This window comes from Dysidea avara, chromosome 5 (genome assembly GCF_963678975.1).
Source record: "Dysidea avara chromosome 5, odDysAvar1.4, whole genome shotgun sequence".
Taxonomy (NCBI): Eukaryota; Metazoa; Porifera; class Demospongiae; order Dictyoceratida; family Dysideidae; genus Dysidea; species Dysidea avara.
Window position 1 is genome coordinate 23,347,631 of NC_089276.1, and position 27,984 is coordinate 23,375,614.

The window sequence follows — 27,984 nt, forward strand, 5'->3', positions numbered from 1 at the left end:
GACTAAACTACGGAACGGAACGCTTTCTCAAAATGAAGCCTGCAGTTTACCATTGCTGAAACTTCCCTTACAAGTTATCGATGGACCTCCAGCCGGTGATTAAACAAAGCCCCAAGAAAGATAGAAACAATTAAAGAACTGATTGTGGGTTTTAGTCGGTTGTCATTAGTAACGAAGTACTTATTGTGGGATTAGCTGTCTCAGTGATGTTTATCTAAGAATTTATCAAGAAGAAGAGTTAATGGATCAATTATTTTCATTGAAGCTTGCACTTGTTTATGTGACTATAGACTACAGTCTGGGGCCAGCATTTCAATCATAAATCAGTACACTGAATGTTGTATGCTACAAAGGAAACAAGCAGGAAGGCAATGGTGATAAGGAAGAGCCCGCTGAAGGAACTCAGTCAAAATATAAGGAATTTTGTGCAGTGTGTGAAGTGCAAACATTCTGGCGGACTGAGTGCCACAGCAAGGCGGCTATTTTTTGTGAAAATCAATAAAGTTCATGGATTCATTAACACTGCAGTGGACTAAAACCAGTAGTGAGTTGAAATTTTTCTGTTGTATGATAAAGAGCTTGCCAAGTCTTCAACTGTTAGCCTTGAATCAATACTTGAGACCACCGACAAAATCAACCAGATCTCCTAAACCTTTCATGCATCCATGCTCATAGCCACCAGACCTTGATTTGGACCAAGATCCTAGGGATTTCTAGAGTGTAACATTTCATATGCTTCTTTCCATACAATGAAACTAGCATGTACTGTAATTTGCTGCAACAATGTGGCTTGTGTGGGCTCCCTGGGAGTCTACCTTGAAATATCAACTACAGCAGATCAAATGCAGAACGTGCTTCGTAGCAAGAACCTGTGATCCCACTGGACCAGCTGCATGGACTAAGAATCCTCACTCGAAAATGGTGGTGAAAAATGTTAAGATTATCCCAACATTTGAAGTTATTTGATGTGCATACATCCACTTAGCAACATATTCAAGACAAGAAATTACCACCTTTTAATCTCCAACCTTCACCGTCATCCAAGACCCAGCTCATACCAGTCCACCTTTATTCCATCAGTGATTTTGTGAAATTATATATCTAACCTAGCCAAAGACTTCGCCACTCTAATTCACATCATTTCTTTATAATCACCATATTGTATAATTGCCACTATGTGTATATCTTCATTTGTAAAGTACAAAATAGCTAGGTATGTAAATAGTAAGGCAGGATTCTATTGACTGAACAAACTTAAAAATTTAGAAGACAATAATTTACTTTAAATTGGATATTTAATATTCTGTGGTGATGGGCTGGCTTCGTTGTAGTTTGGGGTTTTCCTTGCTCCGTTCTTCAGTTATATGCATCCGGGGAGTCACGCTCAAGATCCAAGTGTCCATGTGTGCCTCCAGCAGTTGATCTTGCTGTTGCTGAGGGGCACCTGCCTGCCCATTGAACCTTGGGCATGCTGTAGGTTCTGTGTAGGTTCTTTTCTGTAGGTTATAATTAATTTTTCAAATATTTTCTTAGCATTCTATAGAGATGTGTGGGAGGAAGGGAGTGCCACTAGGGCCGGAGGAAAAAAAAAAATTGGTCAGTGAACTGGACAACTGTCAATTGCACCAGGGGTGGGGACAAGAAGCAATGTCAAATCCCCACCTGGGGTGTGGGGACGCCCGGGGGTGGGGCATGAAATTGACAAGTGCATTACTACGCTCAGAGAGTCAAGGCATGTGAGCCAGTCTTGCAGCCGTGACCCCCTCGGTTTCCCCGTATAGCCTGTATCAAGGGGTAGCTCACAAGCTTTAAAAATCCAAAAATTGTGTAGGTATTTAAGGTACACACGGAAGATTACGTAATTGTGACTATTCATAACGTGAGATTGGAAAAAGCTGTTGACTTGAAATTTGGTCAGTAGTGAGTTCCAACATAGGTTAGTGGATGGAGGAAATTTCAGTTGTTTATTTTTATTGAACACTAAGTTATGGTCTTCCAGTTCATAGAATTGGATGTGTGTGGAAGACCCCTTTTCGCAAATCCGGTCACAATTATGCTGCAAATTACAACATTTATAATTATATTCTGTATTTACTAATTAACCGAGTGCGGATACACGGTTGACATGGTGAAGAGAGAAGCGAGTTATACGAGGAGTTATATATCATTGTTTTGCTGTTTATACGGATTCGTCTGTGTCGAAGTCTGTGCTAGTAATGTAGGCAACATTACGATCACTAACCAATCCGAACTGGACCAGTTTCTGGACAATGCGACGTCGTCACGGCGAGACAACTTGAGATGCATCCATCTGTCACTGGAAGCTGGTAACAGCTACAAACTGGACATTGTGAAGTTTATGCAACTTAATTTGGAACACAACGCCAGTCTAACAGTAGTAGGTGAAGGTGGAGGAGTTGATATTAATTGTACAACTAGTTTGTCTGATCTGGAAGAGTTGAGGAAGCTGAACCTATCACTATCGCGTGCTTCACTGGTTCTACTAGATGGACTAGTGTTCACATCATGTCCAGTACCCATAGTGATAGAGGAGGTGTTGACTGTCGTCATTAATAACTGCCACTTTCTGTGAGTTACAGTTACTGAGTTGATCTTGTACCAACAAAATCATGACTGCAATGGCTATTTTACTGTCAAGCTACAAGGGGTAGTCAATATCAATAGTCTTGTAGAACTATCAATATCTCTTTGATCAACTAAAATATAGTTTGCATGATTTTACCTGAAACAGGCCTTGATTGCTTTTATTAAAGCGTCGTGCATTGTTATTTTGCTGACAAGTTAGTTTCCTAAAGCACTTGATCGCTTTGTTTGAGGTCTAGTTTATCGCTTAATTCAGTACGAATTAACCACTTGATCAGGTTGCAGATGGTTACAGGACTATTAGCAATGACTAGCTACCCCTTGAGCTAGTAGATGTGCTTTGTTAGTTTAGCTTCAGTATTCAGTGTGTCTCTTATGACATCTTGCATGGAAATAAAGCAAGGTGATAGCTGGGGGTAGTAAAATAGTCCAGTGCCTAAGCCACAAAACTGTTCACTTTTGATAGAAGCACCAAATTTCTTATGGGGTTTCTAGCATGTGTACTAAGTGATTTTAGAAGGGGAAGCATATAAAAAGTCCTTTGGAACTCTATTTTTTGGATAGAGATATTTGTTACATGGAAAACAATCAATATCCTATTAGTTTAAAGGCTGAGTCTAATATTAGACCAGTACAAAGCCTGCAGCTGCAACACGATAACCCATTAAAATGCTATACTGTATGAAAAAAAATTGTTATCTCAGCCTGGCAGTAAACAAATGACTGAAAATGCTTTGGATTTTATTAAAGTTTTGTATTTCCAATGTATGCAGTTCTGTAGTATCATGTACAAGGACCATCCTGATGTGTATCATTTCTTTATCAAAAGTGCATAACTAAATTAAAGTTATCAAATGATGGAAGTTTTAATTGGTTATAGGTGGACATAAATTTTTGAAATCCCTCTGTATATGCATAAATCAAGCAATTATCTTAGCAGTGTACTGAATTAGCATTGTAGAGATCCCTTGATCCCTCCCCTCCCCTGCTCAAAATCCCTCAATCATATCAATACCTTGTACATTGTTTCATAAAACTTCATTATTCGATAACTTTAATTTTGTTATACACTTTTGATAAAGAAATGATACACATTAGGATGTTCCTTGTACATGATACTACAGAACTGCGTGCATTGGAAATACAAAACTTTAATAAAATCTGTTGAAAGTAGCATTTTCAGTCATTTGTTTACTGCCAGGCTGAGAAAACAATTTGTTTCATGTTGCAGTGCAGGATTTGTACTGGTCTATTACTAGATCCAGCCTATAAACTAATACGATATTGAATTATTGATTGTTTTCCATGTAAACAAATAGTTTTATTGACAAGGTCCAAAAAAATAGGGTTCCAAAGGACGTTTTACATGCCTCTCCTTCTAAAAACACTTAGTACACGTGCTAGAAACCCCATCAAAAATTTGGTGCTTCTATCAAAAAGTGAACGATTATCTCAACTAGAGGGTCTTAGGCACTGCACTAAAAGTACTTTTGTGATGACTATGAGTATCAGATTTGTAACTGAGAGCTTTTTCAAGTCCCACCATCAAATTAATTATGTTTGATCTTAAAGTTATGTTCTATATATAGTAGTAGGCTAAAAGTCTTATTATGGTGGTTTTGTGATCTTATGTCTTGTGTATTGGTAATTCCCATGTGGCCCAGTGCTTCCTGTAGCAATTATGCATTAAGTGTAATTTTATTATTTAAATGTGTTGGTAATTATTTATCATGTTGAGGTTTACTTTTATTTCATCATGACTTCTATCATTAACCACTACCAAGTGGAATATTTGCAAACCCCTATACATGTGCCTAAAAAGCTTTTTAGAAAGCAGACTTGGTCATATAACAACATTCAGAAGACTTATTATCAAATCCCTGGACTTAATGGTGTTACATGTATCCAGCTGGATAAAGTTTGGAAACATTCAAAAATTGCGATTTTGGTAAATGGTTCATTTTCATATAAAGCAGTTTCACACACGTGAAATAATTACGTATTGCGCCATGTCGGTGAGCCAGCTGCACTGAACATGTTCTTTTGTAAAGTTGTTTTGCAGTGTAGTAAGTATTATATAGTAGCTGTAAAACACACTTTTGGATTCTATAGTCACAACCACGACGTGTCATATACTACAGGTTTCCTGTTGCCATAGCAAGTAGATATGGATGGGCAAAGTACAAGCTGAGAAAGAAAAGGCGGGGGGCTGGCTTGTAGCCACCATTCAAAGGAAACATGCCAGCAATGAAGCAACTGACAATTTTAGGATTTGTTCAAGGCATTTCCTCAGCGGTAAACCACAGAACTGTATGATGTGACAAACCCCTACTGGCTACCAACATTCTATCTTGGCCGCTGTGAAGAAGGAGCTGGTGATGAAGCAGTTTGCGAAGCTATAGAGAATGTTACAAGATACATGAAGGCCAAGCAAAGAGAGAAGGAAAACGTAAAGTGCAGGCATTAGCCTAGGATTTGCAGTTGTTGCAACAAGTACCATCTATTGTTGAACAGAGGTTGTTATAGAAGAGAGCAATGCAGTAGGATTAGAAGAGATAGAGACTTGCAAGCAGTGTATCAAAACTGGGACACAACAATGATGTCATACAGAGTATGTGGCAAGTGCTGCCAAGATCCAAGCTAGTCTTGAAGAAAAGCTGCGCCACAGCGAGCTTACTGTGCTAATCTTAACAGAACAATTGCAAGTAAGTACAGTTCCATTCTGCGAAGAAAGTTTTAAAAGCGACGAAGTTACTAAATTTTATACCAGTTTGCCAAACGTCAATATTGTAAAGTTTGTTTTTACACATTGCTCAAATGGGATTGAAATACAAGATTATCACTTTTCCAGGAATTCATTTGTAGTTTAATCAAGCTGAGAACTAATGTGGTAATTGATGACTTAAGTTATCGCTGACTTAAGTTATCTCTTCAATGTTTCAATGCCACTGTCTCCAGGATTTTTCTAAAATGGATAAAACAGTTGGACATGAAGTTAAAAGGTTTAATAATCTGGCCAGATGGAGAGGCATTACAAAAGTCTATGCCTAGCTGGATGTTTTCGAGGGTCATTTGGGATGAACGTTGTAGTCATAATAGACTGTTTTGAATTGTTCATTGAAAGGTCATCAAATTTGAACACCTGGTCTAGTTATAAGCACCATAACATTGCAAAGGTTTTACTAGGAATCACACTACAATATAATTTGTTTCAGAATGTTGGGGAAGCCGTGTGAGTGATGTATAGCTCACTGAACGCTGTGGTATCTTCAATAATCTTCTCCCAGGTGATGTTGTGTTGGCAGATCGTGGGTTTACCATAGCTGAATCAGTTGTGCTATGCACTAAACATTGCGTGTGACTCTGCGGTACCTTTTGACTAAATATAGTTATTGTACTACTAAAAATGTTTCATGTACAGCAGCAGCAGCAGATCAGCAAATTATACACTGTATATAATGTACATAATAATATTTATCATTGTACTCTGTCAGTCTGTGCAGTCAGGGCAATACCAATTTCCCTTAGGGACAATTTTTAACTTTAAGCATTTCATATGGAGCCATTGGATATAAGTTGTCACATCCTATCATCCTGCCCTTCTCTGGGCTATGACAATAACAGTAAACATCACTGCTGGTAGCAGATAGCTCAGCATGTTGACTTTTGTCTCCCATGATTCTAGGTTGTGTATACCAGTGTCCAATCAGCTCTGGAAGTAGGTAGGCATTAAAAAGTTCTTAGATTTCTTAACACAGTCATCCTTGATTTTTGTGTATCCATTTGATGTATCCACTTTTGTCCCCAAACGTACATACACAAAAGTCACAGAAGTCAACATCACACTTGAGTCTGTACCTTGTAATAGTACGCATGTCCATGGTCAAGAAGCAGAGACCCATCATGCTGCTTTTGCAAGCAGAACTTGACATCTTTAATGGCTGCAGATTCAATGGCATCATCAGTGACAGTATGGACATTTCACCTCGAGGACACCTGTACCATAAAAATTGATAGGAAATAATGCTATCTGGAGAGGCGCCAATAATGGATTAATGCATAACCCACTATCCTTGATCTCTAGGTTATGGTGGTTTTCCAACTCTTTTCTTCATGTACAGCTCCTTGGCAGTCTTGTGCTTGCATCCCCAACTAGTTTGCTTGCTAATAAAGAAAATGTTTCTGGGTAGCATATGCACTTAGTCAGACTCTTGGACTCATTAGAGTATGGCAAAGTGCCTGCACATGAGATGCTGTTACTCTCCCTGCTCTATATTGGAACCACATCAGGATTTCTCCTTTGGGGGGGAATCAGGAATTCAGGGGTTGACCAGGTGAAAGTCTGTTATATAGTTGTCCAAGTTCACAACTATATAAAGCAGTTGAAATAGTTGCCAATCTGGTTAGGCATTTAAGGCTCATGAGTGTTGATTTTTGTGAAGCCAGTGGTAGAGCTTGATGCATGAGTGCATGGTAGTGATAACGTAATGATGTAGATGTCTTCCAAGAAATAATTTAAAACTTAGGGTGTTTGAAATTAAATACTAGGGTATTCTCATGGTTATGGCAAAACAAGACTTTAATATCACGCTTTCTGATATTATATTTGGGGGTAATTAAGATGGCTGTGCATGCCATTTCGAAAGTAGAGATTTTACAAAATTATATACACTTTTTGAGATGGAATTTAAGGACAATGTTGAGAGTTAAGCATGCTTTTTTTTCAATACTTGGGCTCTCAGATATTGAATAGCCATCACTATCAAGACTCACGGTAGTTAGTCGCGCGGCCAAGAAACTACAAAGTGTAATATATACTGAGAGCACTTTCAGGTTTATGTTTGCAATTTTTAACCTGGAAAAATTTTACATATTAACCACTCTCAGATTGAATCTCAGAGCATTTTTGATAAGTTTAGTATGTCATTGCTAAACCTAAGTATAGTGTAGTAGTCACTCACAATTTTAGGGGGTGAGTCTGAGATTTTAGGGGGGGAAAGTTCCCCCCCTAACAGCCCTAGAATAAACACTGCTTTGATCCTGACTGTGCCTTGGTGGCAGCTTTGGTAGATTTTGCCATTGGTGCCTTAATTGGGGCGAGCCTGAGCGAGCCCCACACTAGCGAGTCAACGGTGTAATGGACCCGTTTACAAAAAATTACGATAAGAAACGGAGTCAATGTGTAATGGACCCGTAATACGACAATAAATTACGATATAAAGCAGATACCTTACACTTGCTCCAGCGTAATGATTCATATCACGATAAATCAACGGCGTAGATTACTGCCTTCCCATATTTGGCGATGTGTAATGGACCACATCACGAGAATTACCGGCCTAGATTACTGCTTTCCCATATTTGGCGATGTGTAATGGACCATATAACGGGATTTACCGGCGTAGATTACTGCTTTCCCATATTTGGTGATGTGTAATGGACCATATCACGGGATTTACCGGCCTAGATTACTGCTTTCCCATATTTGGCGATGTGTAATGGACCATATCACGGGATTTACCGGCCTAGATTACTGCTTTCCCATATTTGGCGATGTGTAATGGACCATATCACGGCATTTACCGGCGTAGATTACTGCCCTCGTTACTGCCCTCGTTACTGCCCAGCCATGTGCAATGGATGCAGATGAACGCCTTCGACGCAGGAGAGAGCAGTACAGTTTCAGAAGAGATAGAGAAACCCCTGAAGATGAACTATTCATACAACTCGTAGGGTCTATAGTAGTTTGCACTGCCATCAATACTTCAAAGTCATCAGGCTCGCCCCACGATGCTGTTTGCATCTGTCTAGTATTTATAGAAATTGTTTGGCAGACATCCAATAACTCATCATAGGGTAATGCACCATATTCTGGTTGGTATAGGGAATTTAGTGGCTTAGGAAAGCCAACAACAGTTTATTTTGGAACAAAGTTATCAGAATATGGGGATAACCAGGGATAAAACAGCTGGATTTGTACCTTGTTTACTGATGTCCTTGAAGAACAAGTCTAGATCTAGTTCTTCACTGGTTGATTCTACTACTTTACCAACAGCAGTACGGACTGCACTCTCATTGGAGACAGATTTGGGGTTATTAATGGCACCATCCAACTTTCACTTCAAGCCTCTAACAGAAGTGAAGTCGATGTTTTTGATGGGCAGATACTGAGCTGATTTTAAGTAGGAAGGTGTAATCCAGCTGTACTCACTCTCTATAATAGTCTTCATGCCTTGAAGACGAGCAACAGCTTCCAAGTAGAAGAGAATTAACAGCAGCAATGTGAGTACAAGTCTCACCAAATCCAGCCATGCAAGTACAGTGGGCACATACAATTACTCAATCACCGCCCAGCAACTATAAGGGGTATCATTTAACTTCTGTGAATGATATACCTAAGTGATACAGTACTGTATATATAAAAATATTACTAAAAGTATTCTTGTGGTACTGTATATAGAATGATTAACTCTACCAGTACACAAGGTACTTTCCAAGAAACAGACATCCTTAATCCACCCACTAACCAACTGGTTGTAAGCTTCTAGCCCTTTACTTACCTTAAACTGGCTTGAAGTAACAAAGCTGGTGTGCAACACAAGGTAAGAAACCAAATCACATGCATCTACAGGAGGGACTTCTTCTTTGATTTCACTAATTTTACCAGCAACAAATGGGCATTATCGATAGCACATATACACATACGATAATTATGGATAACCCTAGAGATATCTACTGGCTTCCACATGCAGCAAAGGAGTGATACACACAGAAGATAGCTGATGTCTGTCCTGGCAATTTGTACTTGTATTGTTACACTACAAACAACAAGCACACCTACAAATGCTTCAACACTATACAAGCACTAAACACTTTTACAAAGCCACAAAGAAGCACTAGAAATGCTCATAACAAGCTTCAAACACAACACAGCTGCCTTTTCATGTTCACCAGCCTGGTGATGATTGGTGCATTACATAATTATCTCACTTGTGTGAAACTGCTCTATTGTTAGTCTTATTGTTTCACAGGCCTATAGCAAAGCTTATGTACTTGGTATATTGCCATCCTTACTGAGTCTTTTGTATGTCCACGACCCATTTACAGTGTATCAACCCATATTCTGTAGATGATAATTCACTTGATAAGTTCATTAATCTAGTGGTTCTGTATATTAAGCCTTACAATAAAATTTTTTAAAGGCATGAACCAGTGTTTGTTTAGACCATAATTATGTACAGTAGTGTTAATTGACTTAGTTCAATGCTGTTGCAGTACTTTTGGCAGTAGGATCTAGTTCGCAAAGCACTCACATCTATACAGTATAAACATGTGGTAGCAATCCGGGTCAGACCCGGATGTGACCCGGATTAATTAAAGCCGAGACGTGTTTTGGCTAGTCTCGAGCGAGCGAACAAGTCTACATTTTGAGCGTTCGATTCGTGTTGAGTAAATATTGCAACTTCAGCCTAGCTGTAGGTTGAAGACCAAAAAAAAAGGTCTTCACCTACTGACAATAGCTACCCCTCACCATAGATACCCTCAGTTTCGTGCTACATACTGCACTTACTAACAAATGGGCGTGGCTGAGCATATGTTGGTAATGCGATAAGTGGGCGTGGCTCACGAAAGAGCTACGCGATAGCGTTTATAAGTTCCACGTCGTCAAACGAACAATTTCGTTTCTCACGTGATCCAATCCGGGTCAGACCCGGATAAATTGTAAACCGGGTCAGACCCGGATGACCCGGAGAAAATGTGACCCGGATGACCCGGATGACCCGGATGACCCGGATGACCCGACCCGGTTTCAACGCTGGTATACATAACCTCCCCAACAATCCCTTCCTATTTTTATCTAGTACTATAGCTCAGATACTGTCATATTATTTTGTAACTGTATTGACAACTATTTGTTATATACATGTATTATTGTAATATTCTACACATTTTGTTGAGAACTTCTAATAGAAAACACGCAAATTTTTTCAGAATTTTCATTGGTAGATATCTAGAGTAAAATGGAAATTAAGTGAGGTGAACAGTTGTGATAGCAGTGGTTTTGTGGTTAAGGTTGTGGATGTTCGTTGTGGACATTGTGGAGGTCCCTGCTTCAAACCCTAAGTTTTTTCTGACATTTTTCATGCCCTGTGGTGACTGTTCTATTAGAGTATCTCCACCCTGCGATTTTACACTTGTTTGGTTTGCTTTGTAAATTTGTAGCTTTCAAACCATCAGACACTACTGCTATGATGGTTAGTCTTTGTACATACCAATTGTCAAGTTATTCCTACAAGTGATTTACCATGTAGCTATGACAAAAGTTTCATCTATCCAAATTTCAAGGCAATCAAATTACGTATTTGAATTTTATAACAATTTTTGTAAAGTGTGTGAAAAGAAAAACCTTGGCCCCTGTAGACTCCTTAAGAAGAAAACAATGAAGAAAAATCAAAATTATGGCTGGAGCGAATTCAATCAAATTTGCTGTGTGGTCTACCCTACCTGGTGGACAGCGCTATAATGCAAAAATAGTGTGTTTTGGAAAAATGACTATAGGTCTATGTAAGCATGAAAATTGTGTTTTCTTCTTTCATTCAATATACGTGCACATAGTGTGGAACATACGCCAGCTTTCGCCAGCTTTCGTGCTACACGACATACTCACGACACACCACCGTGTGTTTTGATGTAGATAAGTAATTAAATTGCAGATTAATTGCAACATGTATTTGTAACTCAATATTGATAAGTTACTACTAACTAGGTCCTGGTTTTTTGCATGTAGTGCAACAATGAACTCTTGAATTTCACTTTATGACTATTTTAGTACCTCTGTATTCTTGTTGTAGTTGATGTGACTGGATCTAAATAGTATCCATGTGTATTTTTTGATGTGAATACTACTGTATGTATATACTGTATGTAATGTATAGAACTTGACAAGAATGTAACCTATATGTATGTATGTTATGTGTGGAAATTGCTACTGTTGTACATAGGTACATAAGTCATGTAATATCTCATCATGTTACAACATCCATTTTATTATTTGAATGTTTCAGACATCATGAACATGGTGCTGTCAGTATTTACAATTCGCAAGATGTGACAGTGAAGAATTGTACATTTCACAACAACACATCAGACAGTTACTTCACTAGAAGACCATACCAAGGGAGTGCTGGTGGATTGTCTATTGGTTATCATTTTCCAAATTCCAAACTACGATTAAACGACATCATTATTGTCATCACTGATTGTACATTCAGTGACAACTTTGCAGCTCCACCTACTGCCCTGAGGCTAACTTCAACTCAAATATTAATTGGTAGAATATTTAGCGGTCGAGGTGCAGCAATGTCGATATTGGTAAATGTAAACACTACCTTAAGCTTTGTTTTAAACAATAGTTTACTTGTCAACAATTCTGCATATAATTTTGGTGGTGGCATATACTGCCTGTCTGCAGGAGGTAGAAACAATCAAACATTTTTGTGGAGTAACAATATTTTTATTGGGAACAGAGCATCTATTGCAGGTGCCTTATCCTTCATTAGTCTGTTAAATCTTCCTGTACAGTTCATCCTCTATGATAGGGTGTACAATTGTACGTTTACTGATAATGTAGCTCATTCTGAAGTAGCTGGTGCTGCTACTATCTATCCATTGTATGGACTACCAAATACTCTCGTTGTGTTTGAGGATTGTAAATTTTATAATAATTCTGCACTGATCTATGGTGGTGCTGTTGATATCACTTCTTATAACTTCTTTGCTTATCGAATATTGTTCCCTGTTCAGTTTATTAACTGGTAAGTGTGATTTCATGTATACAATATGGTGGTTAACTATTATTTTGTATGTGATATATTTTAGTGTGTTTGATGGTAATATTGCTGCTGATGGTGCAGCTATTAATATTGCTTTCTGCTCAACTAAATTTAACAATGTCACATTTCTTAACAACAGGGAATCTGCTGTTCGAGTAAGTTATTATGAACTGATACGCATACCTTTACTGTATGTAATTGAAATGTGGTTGTTTTGAATATCCAACCTAAGGCTGTCTAAAGTTAGAGCATCAACTGGTCTGATGCTACTGAGGTACAGTATTGATGCTGTTGCATATCAAGTGTTGTGTGGCTGAAAGCCAGCACTCCACACCGTGAGTATATTGACAGGAAGAAAGTAAACAGCTTTTTCACATGTGCATAGCTCCATGGCCCCTTTTCCAAATCACACCATTTTTGCATTATAACTGTCCCCCAGGTACTGTAGGGTAGATCACAGAGCAAAAATTAATTAAATTTGCAATAGCCATTTGCGAGATGTGGGCATTCAAAACTCTCATTTTAATTTCTTTGTTTTTTTCTTCTTATGCCATAGGGGGGCTACAGGGGCTTCACTTTATTCTCACACACTTTGCAAAATATGCTATAAAATGCAAACATGTAACTTGATTGCCTCGATCTTTTACACAAATAAAAAGTGTATAAAGGTGGATTCACTTTCTAAGTTTGTTGTGAATCTGATAAATATCCGAGGAGTTATGAGCATTTATTCATATTTAAAAAATCAAACTTCTGCCAAGGCTACAGGGTAAACCTGGGCATGGCAATAACTTGAAATTTGGTGTGTACATAGGCTGATCATTGTAGCAGTGCCTTTTGATAGTTTGAATAGCAGTAGAGTTACAGCTACAAAATTATAAAGCAAAAACCAAACAAGTGTTGTGGGATCAAGATACTCCAACAGAGCAGTCACCATGGAGTGAAAAAGATGCCCAAAATAATGTAAAAAAAAACTTATTCGAGTTTGAACTAGGGACCTCCATACCTAACACCAACACCCTTAACCACTGAACCACTAGCAAATATCTTGGCTGATTACCTCACTAATTTCTGCTTTATAAATGAAAATTCTAGCTTAAATCTGCTTATCATACAGTACAATAGTACTGTATAGTAGGTACCACAAAGGAGTAGGCATGGCCCACGAAATAACCTCACCCAAAACCAGCCTAAATTTTCCCTGATGACGATGAGGCAGTATTAGTTAGGTAAAACTAAACCCAAACAAGCTTTCAGATTGACCCGAAACGTTTTCAACAAGTTGCTATGGAATTTTTTTTTAAATTATTTAACGGAATTTTCTACTGACTGACTGAGTAAGTAAGTAAGTAACTGACTGATGCCTTCAGACAAGCATAACTCGATAATGGCTAAGGCTATGGTCTTAATTTTTTCACTGCTTGACGTCACTGTGGCCAGAGATGTGACTTTTGGCATACCACAGTATGTACAATGCATTCTTCAAGGACTTACCAGTGTCCTCCTTCGTGTCCATTCATCTTTGCTGACAGCGAAAAGTGTTGATTTGGTGGTAGCATGTGATGGCTTCCCTTCATAACGGAAATCGTCCGTATTTTTCATAGTGGCTATTTTGATTGCAGAGGTGCTTTTCGAACAGTTCTTGATAATTGATATAACTGGGATGCGCAGCACTACATGTATTTCTTTCTTTTGGTATGCATGGATTGCAGAGGTGCTTTTCGAACAGTTCTTGATCTGAAATGCTGTGTAATGGGTTGATCATAGCTGACAATGAAGTGTAATGGATACTTCACTTTTCAGACGATAATTGATATAGCTGGGGCACGAGGTGTCATATCAGATGCGGTATGCATGGGTTAACCAGTCATAATAATTATTTACAAACAAGTTAACAAACAAGTACACAGAAAATTTGGAATTTTCAACTAGAGTAGCGACCATAGCACATCAAAAAAAAAGTACTGAAACAAGCTGCATGAGTAGTGCACGATATTAAATCACAGTTAAACAATAAGAAGTGTTATATCCTACTGTGCTCAAGATACCACAATGGAAATGCACAGTAGGGATATAACACTTCTTACTGTTTTACTGTGATTTAATATCGTGTAGTTTGTTTCAGTACTTTTTATTGATGTGCTATGGTCCCTACTCTAGTCAAATTTTCTGTGTACTTGTAGTGTTAAATTTATTAGCATTTGCAGCCATTTCTTGGCTGCCACCTTTGATTTTACAACTTGTTTCACCCAGGCTTTTTAGGCCACACTATTTTTTGACAGCTTAGCTGTTTTTGTGTGGATACCATACAACAACAAATGTGACCGAATTTTGGAAAATCACCTATACTGTCACACATGAAATAGTTAGAATTTTAATGTTTAGGGTGATGCTGTTTAGTGCAGGGGCCAGTTTTAAAAATATTTTAAACACTTACTTGTAATTCAAGGAATTGAGAATTGGTTAAAATCATTAACAAGTGGATTTACACCAAGAAGCTTATTACTTAAATTTTACATATTTTATGTGTCAAGTGCATCCATATGGGTGATTTTCCAAGATTCGATCACACATGCTGGCAAATTAAGAGCTAGCTTTGACAAAGTATCACCAAGTTGTCAAATTAAAATTTCGCCAATGTTATTATTCAGTACTTGTGATACTGCAGTCCAATTTTTGATAACACATCGATTTTGACAAGCGATAGCTTTCATTGGTATCTTTTATGTCTCTTGTTTCTAGCTCAGTGTATTCCCTTCATTGAATAACTAGTTCCTTCACTCCTGATGCAAGACATTGAAACTGGGTCACTACTCACTACTGCTCCCAATGACATTGGGTCTGACCTGGATTTGACCCGGATTATAAGTAGGGCTAGTAAATTTTGGGGCACTCTAGTGAGTTGAGTAAATGGGTAGCTGAAATGATCAGTTAGTGGGTATGAATTTAAAGACAGATGTAGGAGAGTGTGGCTTCAAACTTGAACACACCATACTGATAAACTGGCATGGTTCCAGTGGGTGTGGCTCACAATAAAAGCTGGCTGCTGCAAGACACTACACTACAACTCATACTCAATTAGTGTGCATAAGCTTGCAGACAACAGGCATGGATTTGTACTGACTGCATATGCACCCATTGATAAATGGGTTAGGCTCTACATTTGACTACAGGCAGCATAGCACATACTCACATAAGAAACTGGGCTGCAGCAGGACTACAGTAGGTCAATACACTTCTATATCATCAAACTAATTGATCCATTTCATTCATGATCCAATCCCCTAATATTCTTAGGTCAGACCTAGATGATCTGATCTAGTGTCAACTGTGATAGTGACCAGGCACAGGGTAGCCAACCTACTAATGCATGCAGTGACTGATCATGACACAAAGCAAACACTTCAGCACAAGAAGAATGCATGGTGCAGCACATGTTGTCCTTCTGTCAGCTTAAATTTGTTACAACACATACAACTTCACATACAACAGTTTAACACCAGTGATCATCAGTAAATAAAATTATGAGTAATTTGCCAAACTGAAATGTTGCCAACTGCAAATTTTTAGCAAATTACCAAATAGTCATCATATGGTATTCTCTTAAAATGTAATGTGCATACACATACAGGATGTGCAGTTTGTGATAAATTTTTAATGCTCCTCAGGCAATTGCTGGTGATATAACATTACAAGGAAATGTTACATTTCACAACAACACTGTTGATGGGTCATTTGGTGGTGCATTGTACCTGCTCTCATCCAGTCAGGTGGTCCTTCAGGATAACACACATGTCACATTTGCCAATAATAAGGGAAGGTACGTATTTATTAGCACTTGCTTTGTTGCTTAACTCTAGTGGGCATGTCATCATTGAAGTATCAAAAACTTTAGTGAACGCTACCAAATTTTTTACAAACATTTTTTGTATAGTCCTTGAAATATACATACATACAGACTACAGTAGTAAACTATGTATGTATGTTTGTGAGGTAGCAATAGGAGCAGTAAAACAATTGCATGCAGTGTTGACCTGTTAATTAGAAAGTCCAGATTCTATACTGTACAGTATATTAATGCTCTTGCATTAATGACAGCTAGCTGAAGGCTTTGTTGTAATTTGAGTACAAGTGTACTTGGGTGTATTGCACTTTACAGTTGTTCATTAGCATGTCATGGTCTGGTGCACTGTGTGCATGTATGGTATAACTAGTAAGTATGGTACAAAGTTTTCAGTGTGCGTACTCGCTCTTTCAGATTGGGGGCATCAATAGTTTCTGAAATCAGAAATGCCCTGCCATTGTTTCGAAGGAGCTACCACAACCCATTATGTTTCCTTCAATATTACAACACAACTATACCATTTAGTAAAATAGACAGTGATAAGGTTAGTTGAGGTGTTACATGTGTTTACACTACTAGTCCACACATGTACAGGTCTCCATGATATTTACTGATAATAATGCCATCGTTGGATCAGCAATATTTGCTAATGAGTTGGACTTCTGTTCATGGTTCTCATATTCTGAACCATTCTTTTATTTTGATGCTAGCAATATACTTCGCTCACCATTTATAACTTACAAGTGAGTGTTTGTGTGTGTGTGTGTGTGCGTGTGTGTGTGTGTGTGTGTGTGTGTGTGTGTGTGTGCACGCACGGGCATAGCCAAGTTGTGAGAGAGCATCAGCCTAGTAATTGCATCATTGGAGGTTCATTGCTACAGTGTATGCTCTGTGATTCCCAGTTACTGTTGTTTCCTTGAGCAAAGAACTTTATTCACAATACTTTACACAGGAGCTTATAAATGCTGAAGGCATGATTGGTGATGCTTTAACGTTATTAGTGGTGTTCCATATAAGGTAATTTTGAATTCAGTCACTGTTACATACAGCCTCACGGAAGTTTCATGCTCCTTTGTGCCTTCATAAGCTCCTGCTTCATGCAATGTACCCAGAGCATAATGGGGAACTTGGTTGTAGAGCTGGGGTGATGGTGAATTTTGTAATGTCCAAATGGTAGTAAGAATATGTTCATGATAGACGATAGTACAACAATAGTGAAAGTTTAACTAGAGCATACGTTCTTACTACCTTCAAAGAGAGGAGGGATGCATTTATGGATAAAAATTATAAACCTTTTGGGGTGATAAATTATTTAAAGTGTTTTGTGTTTATATGTAGTCATGTCATGCATATTTTACAACCCAGCAGTAAATTTTCAAATGATCGATAGCAATACTGTCCCAATATTCCGATAATCCCCCAGCACCTTCTCTGGTGGTCTGCCGTCAACTGGGGAAGCAACTGTCCTTGGAGTCGTGGAACTTTTAGATTCGTGGCCTCTATAATAGTTAGACGTCAAGAACCAGGGTTCTACGGGATTTAGAAAACTTGAAGGCCCTGGGCTGTAGCGCCTGAGCGCAGCGAGGGCACTACTAAGGGCCTGAGGGTTTTCTAAATCCCGTAGAACCCAGTGGTTCTTGACGTATAACTTATTTAGACTACAACTCGTTATTGTACCTTGAGTTGACAGCTGCTTGTAAATAGGAAATGTATGGCTAATTACTAGAAACAAGCCCTCTACACCTCCCGACATGGCGGGACCTCAGTGTGGCTGTTGCTACCCGTTTAAACGCCCATGCGTTGCCAATGTTACAGGCGCGTGCTATGTATCGAAGTACTGGACTCAGCGAGTGGACTACAACTCATTGTTGCTGTTGTTGTGCCTCGACAGCTGCTTGTAAGCAAGTAATGTAGTGTTGATTAGTACAAACAAGCCCATTACACCTCCCTCTAATTCAGTACGGCTGTTACTAGCCATTTAAATGCCCATGCGTTGCCAATGTTACAGGTGCGTAACTATCGTGTTTCATATCGCCTCAGAGCGTGGTCTCTATTGGACATGACCGTGGCTCTACGAGATTTAGAGACCACGTTTTCAGCCAATCAAATTTCAGTATCAAACTTGTTGTAGTCTAAATATATGTATGATACTTGGACAGCCCTCCTGTAGTTTACTAGTCTTGTTCCAGGAGGATTTCAACCCTGCTTTTAAACCATTCTTTTGTTTGATGCTAACAACACACTCTGTTTATCATTTATAACTTACAAGTGTGTGTTGTGTTATGGTCATGCATGTGTGTGAGCCTACTACATATAATGACTATGCTTTTGTGTCATGCAGTGAGGACAGAAACTCTACTAGCAAAAATAAAATGGTTCCATCTGGGCCAGTGATAACTCCAGCTGTAAATTTCATTATTCTTAATGACACTGTAAGTTTATATATGATAGTGTAATGTAATCTACCACTAGTACATGTATAGATCAAGGCTTATCCTGGAGAACCTGTCAATCTTGTAATAGTACCACATGATGAGCAGAATTTTATTGGCTCCGATATGTTTGAGATACAAGGGGCTGCAGTTGACTCTGTAAGTGGTAGGCATGTCATCATCATATGTTGACTGTGGTGAGAGATGTGCTGATTTTGCTGGCAAATTCTTGGAAAAATACATTGGTAAAAACAAAGAGCAAAATGCTGGGAAAATAGGTGGAAAATTGGAAAATGGGTACCAAGGAATGACAACTTAGCACATTTTGTATGAAAAGGATCGAGATGCTCTAATAGAACAGTCACGCATAATATTAGGACAACAGGAATAGCGACTAAAGATCGAGATACTCTAATAGAGCTGTCACTATGTACAAAATATTCTAATAGAGCAGTCTCGCATGCTTGTAAACTTGAGATACTGAATTTAATTTTTATTGATGCTCAACCAAACAGAGAAATTTCAAGCAAAATATTGAGCACAATAGGTAAGAAAAAATGAATTGCTGGAAAGAAAAATAGGTGCAAAAAAGCAAAATAAGCTCATCCCTATCTACTGTGATCTGATCTTTGTGTGTGTTTGTGTGTGTGTGCACGCTCAGCTGTTGTAAATTCGTGCCAATATGATTTTGTATTAATAGAAGATGTATTTTATGTACGTACTACATGTTTGCTATTTTCTAGGATGTTTCCTTTTCATTCAGCCCTACAGTTAGATCACTACAACCAGCAGATTTAAATTACCTTCTCACATATAGTATTGTATTCCAAAATCCAATCACCAGTTCTGTCTTGATAGATTCACATCGTATCAATGTTTCAGCCTTTGGATCACAAGCATCGGTATGTGTCAGCTTCTACACATCATATCCATTTGTGTTGAAATGTGTAGTTGTTAATTCTGTACTTATCAACTTGTACAGTACATGGAATGACTGTGGACATGTGTGTGATTGTGTATGTGTATGTGCACATGTGTGCATTAATAGTACAGTACACATGAACATAATGAGGATGTAAAGTGAACACACTCATATTCATATTCGTACTTGGGTTAGTGATGTATTATAATATGAGCACTTATGCAGTGAAAAGTTTAAATTACATTCACATGTATGTACGTACATGTATGTATACATCTAGGGTCAAATACACCAGTTTAACTTGACAATTGCTCCATGTCCTCCTGGCCATGCCCTACACCCTACTGGTGTGAAGGATGAGTACTCATGTAGGTGTAATGAAGATCGTGAGCAAAACATTATTAGTTGCTTTCCTCATGAAAGAAAAGTGGTACTAAAGGTACAGGCTGACTATTAGAGTAATCAAATGATGTTCCATTGTAGGATGGGTACTGGGCACATGCAGTAGATACTGTGTCTGTCAATGGAGAGGAGTTGATATACTACTGGTGTCCTCCTGGTTATTGTCAGTGTGTTCATTTGAATAATGACAATGATGAGTGTAGTTATGTGTACTATGATGATGATGAAGATCGTCAGTGTGTTTGTGATAGAAAAGGTACTGGATAGGATAATGTCTGTATATACATTCTGTAGAGTCGGGTTGTTAAGCACATATGTCTATTAAATGCATATTGTTTGTTAAGTGCATACACTTTTCTTAATGATGACTGATAAGCGCACATGGCCCAATATGAGGTTCAGCACACAACAAAGTTACACACGGGAGAAAAGCTAGATGTACTGGAAAATTAATGTCTCCTTAACCCTTAAACGCGCAAAGGCCATTATAGTGGCCCTCACGCATGGCAGTAAACAAAACGCTGTAACTTCCGAACCATTGTCCCTATGGCTACGCAACTGCCATCATTTAATTCGTGATGTAATAGCGAATGAAATGATATGTAGGGTTTTACCCTACACTGAAACACAGGGCCAAATCTCGCCATGAAACTAACTTTTTACGAAATGAACATGTAAATCTGTTTACATACCTTTGGAAAAAGACTCGTATCTCCTTCCCAGTTCATTCTATTGTTCTGCAATAAACGCCGATCGATTCGCCATTCAATTATGCTTCAGGCCATATATGGGTCACGTGACTCAGCCAATTACAAATATGGCTGCCACCGGAAGGAATACGAAATCGCGAAAAATCAAGACGCTGTTCTTCATCGCTTCATAACAAGTGAGCGCCTGTTGTTACAGTGGTTATTTAAAACTTCCCCTGATAGCCTATTGAATAAACTTTCTGTTTATATAAGGTGTTAGGCTAATTCAGTTTAGCAAACTCTCACCACTTTCAATATAAAACCAATTTTGGTAAACACGCATTTCTCAAAACCTGAGTGCGCGTTTAAGGGTTAAGCACTTACGTCTCCCTTTACATATACAGCAAATCAACCTTCTGGATTGCAATATTCTTGTCCATCACGAAGGATTCACCTAGAAATGGAGTCAAATATTCTTATACACTGGCAGACCACAAACTACAACGTAGTGATTCTGTGTTAAACACTAGGCCTGCGCCTATTATGCTGGCATAATCTTGAGGATAATAGGTTACCAATTTTGTGAGAATAATTCTGGAATGATAGGATGGTTACAGGCATAATTTAGAATTATCGGACGTCCACAGGAATAATCGGTGGAATTAGAGGGCGTGTCTCTTCTTGATTATCCAGAAGAAAGAGTTAAAATACTACAAATGATATAAACTAATAAAACTGACAGGAGTGCTGGCTGAAAGGAGCTGAAAAGCCTCTAAAAGATCGATATACTCTAATAGAACGCTCAAATACTCTAATAGAGCAGTCAGATTGTTTCATTTTAACAATCTGCAGCCGGCATCAAGGTTTTAACTGCATGATTATCTGCAATTCTGAAACTTGTACATCTTATTCAGTGTATGTAGTCCAGTATATCTTCTTCAATTCTTAGAGCATTATTATCTACCTAACTTAGTAGCTATGCAGTAGTTACAGCATATTATTATAATACACTAATAATTAAATTATTACTGTAGATAGCTATTCTAAGTCTGCTGTAACTATTATATAATGTGTAAGGTGGAATGCTTCATACAGTATATGGCTATTAATAATTCGGACAAAACTACTTATAGCAGCATCTTGAAAACTAAGCAACTAGCCACATATATATATACTGAATGAGAATAATTATGGAATATTAGGCTGGATACAAGAATAACAAAAAGAATAAAAGGAGAATTGTTTGGGAAATTCTGGAAAGAATAATAGGTAAAATTTTGAGCATAAACACACAATAATTATTAAGTAGGCGCATGCGCCTAACAGATAGTATGACTTTTACAAACGTCAAAAATTATAAGTACATGCACTTAACAACCCGACTCTATGGTAATGCATATGTATGATGTGCTAATGTTTTGTGTAATAGATAAGGTCTATATGGGACTTGAGGTACTTACACCTTTATGTGTGAGACATAGTTTTCTATGGGTACTAGTTCTGAGGATTTGCTACCCTTGCATATTGCTTATAATTCACAGGTTACTTGTGTGGTAAATGTCGTGATAACAAAGGAGTGAGTGGTCTACTCAATGAATGTTTGGAGTGTGGATATGAGAATACAATACTAATTGTTGGATTAGGTTAGTACAGACGGTTTTATATGTATGTACACGAGGACATATCACATGTATATTTGTACTACATTGTTTAATTAATGGGAAAGGGAATTAATCTAACACACATTCATGAACATGTCATGTACTGTTACTATTTTTACTACAGTTGCTGCAAACATCGTAGTGATATCATTAATCCTGCTATCATCAGCTACACTAGTTCCATGGTCCTATCCATTCTTGTACTATATACAGGTTAGATCAGAAATACTGTCAGTGTTATGATAATGTAATGAAGCTGTTTGCATAGTTCATGTTCAGGCTACCGTAAATCAGGAAAATTTCAGAGTAGAAAATCTAGCCTATTAAAATTTTGACAGAACATATTTTCGTCACTGGCACAATCGATGAAAATTTTTGAAGTAATAACTATTTGTACGCAAAAATTATTAGTATAGGTAAAGATATGTCATTTTAATTTTCATTGATATAGCCAGCAACAAAAAATTATTTGACACAAATTTTTCCTGATTTACGGTATATATATGTCCATGCACATACATACATAATAGCTCATCCTATTGAATAACTGGGTAGCTATTTTTTAACAAAGTAAATTTAATGAAGTCTGTTGTTGTATAACTGCTATGCTGTATGAAATGTGAAACAAATAACAAAATAATTGACAGGGCTGTTTGTTATTATATGTATTATTACTTACAGTAGCTCTTGTTTGTTTAGCAAACGATATTATTTTAACATACATTAATGTGTAACATACAAAACTGTAAGTACTGTACACACACACACACACACACACACACACACACACACACACACACACACACACACACACACACACACACACACACACACACACACACACACACACACACACACACACACACACACACACACACACACACACACATGTACTACCACTTATTAATTCACAGGTCACACCTTATGTTGCACAATACTTCCCAGTAACATTCAGTGCTGTTCAGCCTTATGTAAGTGATTATCTTAATATATAGTTTCTGTGCATACATACAACGTACTACCATATAGTATGTTTTAATTAGTGAATTAACAGCTATTTATCGTACAATACAGTAGTACTGTATAGTGGGGATCATGAAATTAAATTAAGTGAGAAATAAATTAAATGAGATGAGCAACTGACAGCAGTGGCAGGCTTGGGCATATAGGTTCCTCGATCTAAACAACTATTTTTTTTATGTTTTTGTGGATTTTTTTTTAACTTTGCGATGACTATCCTATTAAAATAACTTGTGGCTTTTGCTTTATATATCCTTAGCTAATACTCTTAGTACTTTCAAATCAGAAAATGTCTGTGCTAGCGTATCTGCATACTGATTCTTAAGTTGTTTCTGTCACTGCCCTGTAGGAGTGTCAAAAAATTGCATTTGCAATTTGGAAAATTTCTTGTAACTTTGCTTACCTGTACACAAATTGTGCTATAATATGCTCTTTACACCCTCCTAATTTGAAAAGAATTCAATAAGGCTTGTGTGGGTTGTGACTAATTTTTGTAAGTGCTGTGAAAGTAAAGTTAACAGCAGAAGAAAAATGCAAAGAAAAAACAAACTTTGAAGGTGCGTATTTCAATATCCACTGGATACAATGGTGTAAAAATTTGGTTTCTGTAAAATATACACTTGTCTACCATGCCCGAACACATTAGCTTTACTTGGCTGCATGGCATACTATCGCGTGTCCTGATATGTATATGTGTGTATGTATATATTCATGTTTAGTGTAACTGAATTTTTAATACCCTTATAGCTACACTACATCAGCAGTGCTATCAGTCTATACTTTCCATATGATTTTTGTCTATACCCTGGAATGACTGCACTAGTATCCTACACTATCAGATATATACCATTTGTGTTGGGAGTGACAATGTCTACATTGTTCTATACTATCCATAGGTTTGTATTATTGTATGTGATTAACTGGCCATCGTAGTATGTATTGTGTGAGTATGATCCCCCATGTGTGTATGCATACAATTGTAGCATAACAATTTATCAATCAACAAAAATCGTCTACTCATATGTGTACTGATACTTGTATGGTTGTGATGGCTATACATTACATTCCTGCTTCTCCAGTCAAGTCATCGTTTCTCATGTTGTAGGAAATTTAACATCACAATGAATGTTCGATTATCATGGAGTGGACTATGGCTACTGATAATGTTACTATACACTGATGTTGTTAATACTTCAGTGTCTGTACTGAATTGTCCTATATTGAAGGATGATGATGGAGAATTAGTATCAGTAAGGAGCATATACCAAAAATTAATTTTTTATGAAGAAATATGAATTCTTTCACATTGCAGGCCTTACCTTTTTCTTAATCGAATTTCAAAGCACTGAGAGCTATCTAATAGAACAGTCATGTATGTGTTCCTCAAAATTTTCTGACTAAGCTCTATGTGTGTAGATATACTGAAATATTTCACTTGTAGACACATGTTAACACTGATGTAAGGATCTGAAGCCAGCTAGAATTATTAAAACTCTAAAGTTTTTCTTTCACTAAACAAAATTTCGTCGGTACAAATTGTATAAAACTACCCAAAACGTTTCTGAGCAAATTACTGTAATTACTGTAGAACTAATAGCTGTGTAAGATTTACATTCAAAATTTGTACCAGGGTTTTGCCCACACTGGTCAATAGTGGCAAAAATGGCTACCACTACTTGAAAATGATCAGTACCCATAACTTTGGATGGACCAACACAATTCATATAAAAATGTCAATATCTGACGTGTTTGTACTTTGAAATACTTGAAATATTTTTCCTTCAATCAATAATCAGAATTTCCTGTACTGCTTTCAACGTAAAGTGTCTTTGCTACACAAGTATAGGTGTGGACAGACATGGAAACAAACATACATGCACAGTATGTATGTTGCAGATTGTCAAACTTTTGTTTGTGCAGTGTAAATTTGCATGAGCAAAGATCTCTTGGACAGTCCTTATACATATATATATATACTACCAGGCTACTGAAGAGCCATGCACAAACCAGAATGCAGATCCTGCTTTCCCAAAATTAACATTTTATGCACATTATTTGGAAAGCAATAAACCAGGTGTGCGCATAGTTTTGAAAAATTAAAACAACGATAATTGATAGCATACATATATGGAATCTGCATTTTGACATTATGGCATGTGCATGGCTTCTTACAGTAACCTGTGTGTCTTTACGTATTAACTTTTCCGAAAGATCTTTGCCTCCTGCTAATTTATAAACAATAGTTAGACAATCTGCAGCATCAAAGATACTGTATATTTAGCGGTCAAAAATACCTGGTATCATGTACGTATGTATTCAAGATACACAATAGTGTGTTGTGCGGCCCAAGAAGCCGGTGTACCACACTGTGGGTACATTGACAGGAAGAAAGCAAATGCATACTTCACAGATGTAGCTCTGTGATTGATTGGAATCAATTTTGCTGTATAGTTGCCGACTAGGTAGGGGAATCCACATACAGGTACTAAATTTAAAGGAAATTACCCCAGCCTACATACAAATGGCCAAGGTTTAGATTTTTTCTTCATTTCGCACACATTTATTTGTAGGTGTACTTTCTGCAAGAACCCTGAACTCCTTATTGGGTAATATCAGTATGAGTAGTTGAACTCTATCTTGTTAGTTGTTTGTAGCTGAATTTTCTACATGGTCAGTTGGCGGAACTCTCTACAGGATGATTTGCTACTTCTAATATAGGGTCCACAACATGAAAAATCGATATCCTCCAATCAACGTACTAGTACTACCCAGTCATGTGTTAGTAACCTTAAATAACACCAGTGTGGCAGCCAGGCTTGTCACTTTCTTCTGGTAGAAAATATCTTAAAAAATCACATGATTTTACACTGCAGTGGTTCATAGGGTTCTTCATATGCCATCATATTCACTCTCAACATTGTTCAAGTAGTCTATCATCAATTCAAAGTATCAGTGGTTTGATTGTATTGGTCAGTTTCTGGTGGCAGCATGATCTGTGCAGCTTTTTGACAACAAACAGTATCCTTCTTCCTCTGGAGCACAGGACAAGCAGAGCAACAACTGCACGTTGGGTCAACAAAGACCACTACTAGGTAAAGTACCTGCATGCGAAGTATGGTTAAACTTGAAGGTTGGTAACCATCTGGCTGAGCCATCTATGTGCTGAAATTTGACCAAAACATTGTAATTTTTGCAAACAAATACCAGAATGGTTGATGAATAATAACAATCTCCAACAACAAGGATACAATCACCTAACAATACGGCTATCTCACCTAGTAAATGCATAGAACAATCCAATGCATGAAATAGGCACTCAACTTAAAATTGCAGATAATACAACCATAATTTATTCCAATGTCCTTAAATCACTAATCAAATGACAATAAGTTTGTTTGCAGCAGTCTCCACATCTTGATTAACCCAGCAGTCTAAGACTTTCCGTATAATGCCATCACAGATATGACTCACCTGCGCTGGCCCAGACTATGCCTGGGTGACAAAAAGAGCATACTACAAGGTGTCTTCTCAGAAAAGAAAAAGATTTCGTGGATATTTGTTTCGATTTGAATTTCAATCATGTGAGTGTCCATTTCAAGCATTGGATAACTCTATGCATTTACTGGGCGAGATATTCGTATTGTTAGGTGTTTATAAGGTTCGTATTGTTGCTGTTGGAGACTGGTTCACTGATTTATCAACCATTCTGGTATTTGTTTGCAAAAATAGTGTCATTTTGGCTGAGTTTCAGCATATACATACATAGATGGCTCAACCAGATAGCTAATGAGCTTCAATTTTAACCATACTCCGCATGCAGGTGCTTTTTACTTGCTGACCCATGGCACAGTGACTACTCTGTATGTCCTGTGCTCCAGATTTGTTAGTCACCAAAAAGCCACACAGATTGTGCTGCCATCAGAAACTGACCAATAAAATCAAACTACCAGATAGTGATGTACAGGATATCACAATACTCTAGTTATATCATGATACTATCTCGTATCGAGATATTGATTGTGCAACCACGTAAATGTGAAGGTCTGGTTTTGTGCAATTTAATAGTGTAGCTTGGTTGTTTACCACTTTCTTAGACTATTTTAAACTTGTTATGTATAACAGTACTGTGGAGTAATAGCTGGTATTAAACTATGAAAATTTATCGATCACCCAAGCACTTAATATGAAGTTTGCAGTATAACAGTGTAGCTGAATTGCTTATCACTGTCCTGAACTTTTTGAAACCTGTTATATAACGGTGCAAGCTATGAAAATTTATACTTTTAGAAAAATGTACCATATCGTGTTCGTATCATATTGGTGACTACACAGCTGTTAGATACATAATCACTCTTTCAGGCGTATCTCTCATCACTACTTTGAGTTGATGATAGACTACTTAAACAATGCTGAGGGTGAATATCATGGCATACGAAGAACCCTACGAACCACTGCAGCAAAAAAATTTATCATGAGATTTTAAGACATTTCTATAGTTTTCTACCACAAGAAAGTGACAAACTTTACTGCCATGCTGGTGTTATTTAAGCTACACTTAGCCTAACACATGACAATAG

At 37.6% G+C, this 27,984-nt stretch overlaps 1 protein-coding gene across 1 annotated transcript in view; it reads left to right on the forward strand.

Moving 5' to 3' along the window:
- The first annotated feature begins 2,053 nt into the window (after positions 1-2,053).
- LOC136255455 (uncharacterized) overlaps positions 2,054-27,984 on the forward strand; it is a 30,181-nt gene continuing 4,250 nt past the window's right edge. The window contains exons 1-16 of the mRNA XM_066048226.1: positions 2,054-2,589; positions 11,670-12,419; positions 12,484-12,592; positions 16,106-16,257; positions 16,696-16,825; positions 16,876-17,024; positions 18,623-18,713; positions 18,765-18,872; positions 19,457-19,615; positions 19,916-20,074; positions 20,119-20,293; positions 22,268-22,369; positions 22,512-22,600; positions 23,302-23,358; positions 24,155-24,303; positions 24,513-24,657. Of these exons, the coding sequence (XP_065904298.1) occupies positions 2,126-2,589; positions 11,670-12,419; positions 12,484-12,592; positions 16,106-16,257; positions 16,696-16,825; positions 16,876-17,024; positions 18,623-18,713; positions 18,765-18,872; positions 19,457-19,615; positions 19,916-20,074; positions 20,119-20,293; positions 22,268-22,369; positions 22,512-22,600; positions 23,302-23,358; positions 24,155-24,303; positions 24,513-24,657 (2,988 nt within the window). The 5' untranslated portion in view covers positions 2,054-2,125. The remainder of the gene's footprint in view (positions 2,590-11,669; positions 12,420-12,483; positions 12,593-16,105; positions 16,258-16,695; positions 16,826-16,875; positions 17,025-18,622; positions 18,714-18,764; positions 18,873-19,456; positions 19,616-19,915; positions 20,075-20,118; positions 20,294-22,267; positions 22,370-22,511; positions 22,601-23,301; positions 23,359-24,154; positions 24,304-24,512; positions 24,658-27,984) is intronic.